Consider the following 8,558-nt stretch of genomic DNA (forward strand, 5'->3'; position numbering starts at 1 on the left):
CTCAGGGTGACACAAATTGTACTGGACACTTTATTGTATTTACAGTTAAATCAAATGTATGTTCACAGAAATTCTTAGTAAAACTTCTGTTGAAGCACCTCTGTGCAGCAAAATGAAATAAAACCAGATGATTTCAAGTCTGTGACATCCTCCCCCCACACTTCTGTCCCCTCTGGGCTTGCAGAGTGAAATTTGGTTTTAAAGCAAACTAAAAAAAAAAAATGATGGACCAAAAATACCTGTAGAGGTTTTTAAGAGTTCAGAGCTGATTTATTTATTAGTTATACACTGTGCATATTGCTTTTAATCCACTGATACAGGCACGGGTATGGTACAATATTCATAACACTCCACAGAATTTTCTGATAGAGGGCTTTGCAGGGGAGTTTTTTGTGGATATTTGGAGTTCCCTTCCCAAGGGAACAGGAACTACAGGCCTGAGCTTCCCCAAAATATTAATACATGGAATAATCTACCAATATCATAAAAGGCTTCAAACCACTGTGCCAAAGAGACAGGGAAAATTCTCCCCATGTAAGAAATTCAAGCAGTAAGAATAGGTAGGCACTCTACCTAAAAATCCACCAAACTGGAATAAAATCTCTCCCTCTGGACATCCTTCCTTCTCAGTTGTCTCCAGAATTCCAGTGGATAATCCCCAAGTCAACCAGCTGCCCTTTACACTGCAGAAGTTGCAAGGAAAGAGCTCTCAGGGATGGGAGGAACTTCTGGAATTACACTGCAATGCTTGCAGCAGAAACTGAACTGGGATTGCTGATTCTCTGGAATATTATCTATAAAAAGTTAATTCAGGACCATTATTTCAGGGTACAGAGGGGATTCTGCTCCTTTTCACGATGTTGAGATCAGTTTGAAATGTTTAGTGATGGTTTGGGTAGTTTTTGCTCGCCAAGGGAATATTTAGTGCATGGAGAGGGCCCTGTTATTCTGTCAACATTTCTGCTCCCTCCCCACCAGTGGCATCCTCAGAAATATGGAGATCCTCCAGCATTTCAGCCAGGCTGATCCTGGGGGGCCCATCCTCATCTGTGTCACTCTCCACTGGAATATCTGCATCTAAAAACACACAGAAAAAAACCCAAACAACAGTTAAGCAAAGAAAACAAACCCCAAACCAACCCCAGAGAAGGAAGGAGAAAAAACCCAAACCAACAACCCCAAACCAACCAACAAATCACAAAACCAACAACCTCCTAAAAACCAACAATCCCATGGCAATTCCCCTTGTGGAAAAACATGAATTATGTATCAAATCCTTCACCCAGCAGTGGGAGAAAATATGTTTTTCCCTCTCATATTAGAGGCAAGGAAACAAAACCCATCAGCAGTGTAGGGGAAGTACACCTCTGAAATATATTTCCCTATTCAGGAGTAGTTCAGAGGATGCAAATACACAACTTCAGGAAAAATATTTCCCCTCAAACAGCCAGGATTTACAGTTGAATTAACCAGATGAAAAAGCCTTACTTCTGTAAATGTTGACATTCTTCCTTATGGCTTCATCCTCTTCCAGATCTTCCAGGAAGTCCTGGTATTGCCTGTGAACAATGTGGAATGTCTTTACTCACTTCTCCTCTGGATTCATGCAAATTTATAAAATAAACCCAAAGAATCAAAGCCCCACCAGACCTGCTTTTTGAGAGCATTCCCACATTTCCAACTCACTCTTTCTGCCTTTTTTTAACCACCTAATAATTTCCAACTCGTTTTAATTAGTTTAACTCATTGTTTTCTACTCAGTTGGAGGTTATTTGGAGTCTGCTGTTGCTGTATCAGCTGTCACTGGGCAAACCCAGGCAGATACTGAACCTTTCATCATCTGTATCCGGGGCTTCCCTGTCCCTCTCCAGCTCCTTCAGCTTCCAGTTCCGGCGCCGCTGCCGTTTGCTGCGGTCGTAGCTCTTCTTGATCAGCACCTGCAGGGAAAACCAGCCCCTACTTACACACCCACCCTGCAGTGCTGCTGGAAAACACTCCCAAAATCCAAACCAGCTCCCAGGTCTGCACTTGGGCAGCTCAAATCAGGAGAATGGGCGCTCAAAGATTCAAGAAAATAATTCTTAAATCCGACACTGTTCCAATTTTGCTGTTAACATCCCCTCTTCCTTTAGGCACTGGGGAGTATTCCCTGTAAAATCATAGTCCCCACTAGCCCTGGGAAGAGCAGAGAACTCTGTGCAGAGAAAGGAATTTTCTTACCACATCAGGAATATTGTGTGGGTTCATTTTGTTGGCAAACTCGTCATTTAAGTTGCAGTTGGCCAAGTCGAACCTAAAACAAAAACGGTTGGTTTAATGTATTATATATAAATCCACAAAACTGAACTCAGTGGATCATGTTTGCATTAAAGGGCAGCACAGTGTAAGTTACAGCTCCTAAGAAAGAGAAACGTTTCCAGATGAAGTCCAAACAAAAATCCACATCAATATTGCAGTTGTCACAACCAGGAACAGCTGCTGTTCCCAAAGTCCAGTGGCACTTCCCAACCTCCTGACCCCAAACTGCAACATCCACGGAGGTTCTGTTGGGCTCACGACAGCTCCAGAAACATTCATGTTTAAGCCTGTTTGAGAATCACCTAATTTGCCTGATCCTACAAAAATTTCACTTTTTTCATCATTGTGGTGATTTGTCGCTACCACACAAATAAAACTTTGGTGGTGTTTTAGAAATCCTTCCCACTTATTTATGTCCAACTTGTTATTCCAACCTGCACTCCAAAGGCAATGCTTCAGCTCTCTCATTGCTAACACAAGATGATTTTTTCTAGACTAAAGATTTCCTGGATTAGGACCAGCTCTTCACGACTCCCTCCCTTTCGCTGATTCCATTTAGAAATCAGACCAGTTCAACTTTCCAGCGAATCTGAAGAATTCAGTCATTAAATAATCATTTAATAAAGGCCAAGAAAGAGTACAGACCCCAAGACAAGGTCCCCAGGGTTCAGGATGTGCCCCAGGTGTGTGCAGCAGAAGTACTGATGATCCGTGTCCAGCTCCGAGGTTTTCCGGACCCAGGCCTCGGCCAGAGTGTGCTTGGGGAAGGAAAAATCAAATTATTGGAATCAATCACTGCTTAATTAAAACATCTGCACTGCTACATCACTGCTTTAAAGTACATTTGGAATGAAACTTGTGTTTCTACACCAAACATCCCACGTATCCATTGCTACTCCTCATTTCTCATCCTTACAAAAGCAAGGAAATGGACATTCCAACCCCTTCCAACAGGAATTCCTGAAAGGCTATTTCTATAATGTGTTTTGGTGGCTTTTTTTTTAACTTCATGACTTTCAACCACATCCAGCTTTTGACTGAGAAAAAGATACATTAATTCTGATCAAAAGGAAATGCTTATATATTTCCACAAAGCCAATTCAATAATTAAAGAGTTGCAAAGCTCATAGAAAATCATTTCCATAATGGTAACAAAAAGCAGAGTTTAAGCTCTCCAACAGAGAAGAATTTCTGAAAATGATCCCAAGAAGAGCTTTTGCCAGTGGCAAAAAGAACAGCACTGTGCAAGGCAGAACAACTCAGAACACCAATTCAGCTGAGGGAAGGGGAACAGGAGTCCTAAAACGTGAATCAAACAGAGAATTCTGACCTTGTTTGACCTTGCACCTGCCCCAGCACCTTTTTTCTTCTCGTGGACCCTGTTGATGTCCATGATGATAAACTCCTCTAGCTGCTTGGGGTGGAACAAGCTGTTGAAAGGGTGGCGCCAGTAGGTATTCCCATCCACTTCAGCAACTGGAAAAAAACCACCAATGAGGGAGAGAATTTCTTGGGAAAAAGGAACCGTTAAACAAAATTAAGGCAGCTGCCAAACACATTTTGTTCATTCATTAAATATTTAGGGTATGACCCCTCCTGTGCCTGAAGCACAGACCCTTTATCCACAGATCTTTTGTTCGCAGGAATTACTCTCCTGGATCCATCCTTAGCAAAGGGATTCTGCTGGTCAAGCTCCCATTGATCAAAGCACAGAACTTTCAATACTGAAGTGGCTACAAACTTAATCCAGAGAAAAACTAGATGCCACCTAAGTGAAATGCAAGTGCTTACAGAGACAGAGAACATCCATGAATTTAACACTAAACCTGCACATTTTGCCTGGGATCTTATGGGATAAAAAAAAAAAAAAAATCAAGCTTGGAGAGCAATGTCTAAGTTGACTATTAAATTTCTACTGTACAGACAAACTTACAACATTAAGGTCCAAAAATACACAAGATTTTGTGGAAATAAACAAAAAGTAACCATGCCAGAAAAATCAGCTGTTGCCAGAGTGCAGAGAAGAACCCAACACTCACTCTGCAGAGTTCTGGGGTCGATGAGGTGGATGGCACTTGTCACTCGAATGCACACACAGATCTGGCTCATGTTCCCCAGGCTCTGTGCCAGTTTTGGTGACAGACACACAACATTGTCCTGCAAACAAAGACAAGATAATTTACACCCCTACTGCCTTCACTTTTAACCAAGTCTTGAGAAAATTCTCAAATACCAATTTTAAACTTTGTGTTTTCAGTTTTCTAGCCAGTATCACCCAGTAACTTCTGCATTTCCCATGCAGATCCCTCCCCACTCCCCAAAAACCACAATCAGGCCTCCATCACCAAATCCAAACTGTTCCCACTTCACACAACACCCTGAAGATGAGGCAGAGAGAAGGTACCTTGCATATTGGAACGATTTCCACAGAGAAAGTGCTTTTGTAGTTGTAGACATTACTGTGAATGTCATGGGAGATCAAACGTTGGGACGATTTTGATCTGTAAAACATAAAAACAGAGCCTTCAGGCAGCCAGAAGGGTATTACCTGAATTACAGGAGATAATCAGCACAAAATACAGCAACAAAAATACATGTTCAACCAATACAAATATTAAGTAAATAGAAAAATGCATGAGGTGAGTTTTACAAGGGTTAAGTGGGAAACACGGGACCTCTGCAGAAGAAATTTTGTCTCAACTAAAATACAGGTTCCTTACCCTTTCACTTACAAAATTATTTAAAAATGAAGGATAAAAGACACTTCCCAAAAGCTTTTGAGTACTCAAGGCAGTAAATTTAAATGCTTTACCTAGATGGAACTGTACACTGAAGAAAGTCCACCATCTTCTGGGCCTGTTGCTTTGAAGAGTAATAAAAATCCAGGCCATCTGAAAAGCGAAGAAAATATGATGAACAAACCTATTTCAAGGACAATCCACAGGCTAATTGATCTGCTGCTTCTCTGGACAGAGCTGCCAGCACACCCACATAAAACCACCCCTCCTAAAACCACTTTACTCCACCTCAAGGCCACCCAACCACCTCACTCACCGTGGATTTCCTTGATGCGAAGTGTATTTTGATGGAGCTTGTGCTTTAAAATCAGCTGCTCCAAATAGTAGAAAGTCTTCTTGTGCAGAGTCTGAAACCAAGCAAAGGTAAAACTATCCAGCTTATTTCAGAACCATCTAGTGCAAATGCAGTACCTCTGGAGAATAAACATTTATATGGAGACATCATCTGGAGAAGGGAGATCCAAAGCCAAAACCAAGTAACCAAAAAGATTTTAGAGTGCTCTACTTATATCAAATTACTTAAAGCTTCCATTTCTCATTTTTGTGTAACTGGTGGCTAGAAAAACGATTTCCTTTAAAGATTTAAATCTTTATGAATGATTTGTCCCACTGTTTCTAAACTATCTTAAAATACAGAAGGATATTTAGCCATCTGCAAAAGATCCTCCTGCCAGTATCATTTAAAAAAGAATGTTAATAATACTGGGCAGCAGAAAGTTTTTCTCGACTAAGATCAGTAAGAAAACAACAACCCTGAAGACAAGATGTATCCCTGTGGCTGTCTGTGAGTCCCTCTTTTTCTGAGAAATCCAGAAAAATCTCCCAATTCTTTGCCTGATTGTTCTGCCACAATCAAATGGAAATTCAGTTTGCCCCCACCTTTTGTCTGACTTGCACTACAGCTTTCCAGAAATCCTTGGCCTCAATCCTGTGACAGTCTTCACACATCTGAGACTGGACAACATATTCCACCACAAACACCTGCTGCAGAACTGCTCCATTTATCACCTGAAAGACAAAAGTGTTAAAGGCTTCCTCATTAGTCCTGTCAAGACAATAAAATATGTGACAGACATATATTTGGGGCACAAATAACAGCAGTATTTTCCTAACTTTACTGGAACAGACAATAACCTTCCTCCAACTGCGACGAGTGGCATTTTAATGACAAAATTTAGGCAGGATGAAATCCCAGAACAATAACAAAATCCCGTTTTTTGCCATAAAAAAGCTTTTCAAAAATCACAAGGAGAATCCTGTGCTCCAGTTACCTCCTTCTGAACAGTCAGCTTCAGCTTCAGCCTCTTGGAATGTGGTTCTGTCCAAATGAAACCTGCATCAATCAGCCGGACCTGCCCGTGGGAAAGGACAAGAGCTCAGCACAACCAGCTCCAACTACTTTAATTAAAAATATACATATTAATATCCTAAGTCTAATTAATAATGCTTGGGTAGAACACGGAGGTTGATCTACCTAAAATAAAGGTGATAAAACCACGGTCTGTCCCACCAGAGTAACAGAATATACTATTCAACATCTCTGGATGCCAGGAAATTATGAATTTTGACAGTAAAATGGTTAATAATATTGTCTATATTTAAGTACTAACCCAGCAGCAACAAGCTCAATAGGGCAATGATCCAATACAAACCTTCAGGAGTGTGGTAAAAATCAATACTTTGCTTAAAACACTATCTCAGATATTTTCCTCTAATAATACTCTCACCCTAAGAGATGCTTTATTCAACTTAAACCTGTGACTTTTGATTTAATCTACATATAGACCTCTGCAACCCTCTTTCATATTGTCACAAACCAGTGAGAACAAGTGTTGTATAAACAATTTTAAAAATGTTGATAAACTCTACACGAGTCCAAACAGCCCCTCCAGAAGGATGGAATCCTGCACGAGTTTGCTGGACTTTATTTTATGCAGTACCAACACTCTACGAAATACCCACGGGATCAGCTGCTCACCTTGCTCAGGGAAGCTTTGATTTTTTTCAGGCACAAAGCAAGAAGCTCTCTTGATTCCAAGGAGCACTGGATCCAGGTTCCTGGAGGCTGCAGATACCTGTGGAAAACAGTTCTAAGATCATCGAGTCCAAATATTTCCCAGCACTGCCAAGGCCACCACTAACTCCCATCCCCAAGTGCCAAATCCATGTGGCTTTTAAATCCCTCCAAGGATGGGGATCCACCCCTGCCATGGGCAGCTCTGCCAGGGCTGGACAGCCCTTTCCACGAAGATGTTTTCCCTAAACCTCCCCTGGTGCAATTTGAGGCTGTTTCCCCTCATTCTGTCCCTTGTTCCCAGGGAGCAGAGCCCGACCCCCACCCGGCTCAACCCTCCCATCAGGGAATTTTCGGGAATAAGAAGGTCCTCCCTGAGCCTCCTCACCAGAGTTGTGCTCTTTTGCTCTCTACACCCTGAGACTGACGCATTCCAAGTGCATTTTATTGCCATCCCCGCCGATTTCCCCACTTTATTTCAAGTACCACAAACTCACCACTTAAATCATCCAGACCCCACACACCAGCACCCTCACATCCACAAATACACACAAGGAGGTGCTGGCACATCCCATGAGACCCAAAGCCTGTGGGCTTGGAGGGAACGTCGGGGGGAGGCTGGAGGAGGGGAGAGGATGATCAGATACCTCACCTTTCACACTGTTTGCAGAAGTGGACGGTGCCCTGCTTGGGGATGCCCTCGGTGATGTCCACCTGTGCCCGCAGGCAGCCCACGCACATGTTGGCCGGGTTGGGCGGGATGGGCACCCCGCACTGGCAGCACAGGCTGGAACACAGGGAGGGGGGGAAGGACAGTCAGTCATCAACATATAACCGGGGTGCCCCCCCAGCCCCTCATCCCCTCACGTGTGTCCCTGTGAGGGCTGTGCCGGCCCCAGGTACTCCATGGCCCCCGTATCCCCTCACATGTGTCCCTGTGAGGGCTGTGCCGGCCCCAGGTACTCCATGGCCCCCATATCCCCCCATATCCCCCCGTATCCCCTCACATGTGTCCCTGTGAGGGCTGTGCCGGCCCCAGGTACTCCATGGCCCCTCACACGCGGCCGCGCTGCCGGCCGGGACAGGAAGGGGCGGAGGCGGCGGCGCCGGTTCGGCCCCTCGGGAGGGCGGGCTGAGGGAGCCGTGAGGGAATGCGGGCATGGTGCCTCCCGTTCCCTTCCGCATTTTAACGGGAATAACATTTTAATCAGCGATTCTTCCAAACAATAATTCACTTTTCGTTAAAAATCCACACCCTCCCCTGCTCCGCTGCCGCAGCGGCAAATGGCGGCCGAGGGCACAGCGGTGGCGGCTCCGCCTGTTCCACCCCTGCCACAAGGATCGGTGTCCTGATTTATTATTTATTTATTTATTTATTTATTTATTTATTTTCATGGAAATGTGAAGTTGTTCTTTTCCCCCTCATTTTTCTCGTGTGTTTTCACACC

The 8,558-nt window shown here is 43.6% G+C and overlaps 1 protein-coding gene across 2 annotated transcripts; it reads right to left on the reverse strand.

Moving 5' to 3' along the window:
* Nucleotides 1-244: 244 nt before the first annotated feature.
* Nucleotides 245-8,214, reverse strand: NMD3 (NMD3 ribosome export adaptor). 2 transcript variants are annotated; one of them, XM_064665774.1, is made up of 15 exons: nucleotides 8,118-8,214; nucleotides 7,763-7,897; nucleotides 7,075-7,171; nucleotides 6,368-6,448; nucleotides 5,976-6,104; nucleotides 5,353-5,443; nucleotides 5,111-5,189; nucleotides 4,703-4,799; nucleotides 4,338-4,455; nucleotides 3,629-3,774; nucleotides 2,944-3,056; nucleotides 2,221-2,293; nucleotides 1,831-1,937; nucleotides 1,489-1,559; nucleotides 245-1,077 (listed from the first exon to the last, which is right to left on the reverse strand). In XM_064665774.1, exons 1-15 carry the CDS (start codon nucleotides 8,156-8,158, stop codon nucleotides 944-946), a joined length of 1,512 nt encoding a protein of 503 aa, XP_064521844.1. In that variant the 5' UTR covers nucleotides 8,159-8,214; the 3' UTR covers nucleotides 245-943. The 2 variants fall into 2 exon arrangements, with proteins under 2 accessions (XP_064521844.1, XP_064521843.1); XM_064665773.1 differs by having other exon boundaries at nucleotides 842-1,077; nucleotides 8,038-8,196.
* Nucleotides 8,215-8,558: the final 344 nt, after the last annotated feature.

The sequence above is a fragment of the Pseudopipra pipra genome, chromosome 10 (assembly GCF_036250125.1).
Source record: "Pseudopipra pipra isolate bDixPip1 chromosome 10, bDixPip1.hap1, whole genome shotgun sequence".
NCBI classification, from domain to species: domain Eukaryota; kingdom Metazoa; phylum Chordata; class Aves; order Passeriformes; family Pipridae; genus Pseudopipra; species Pseudopipra pipra.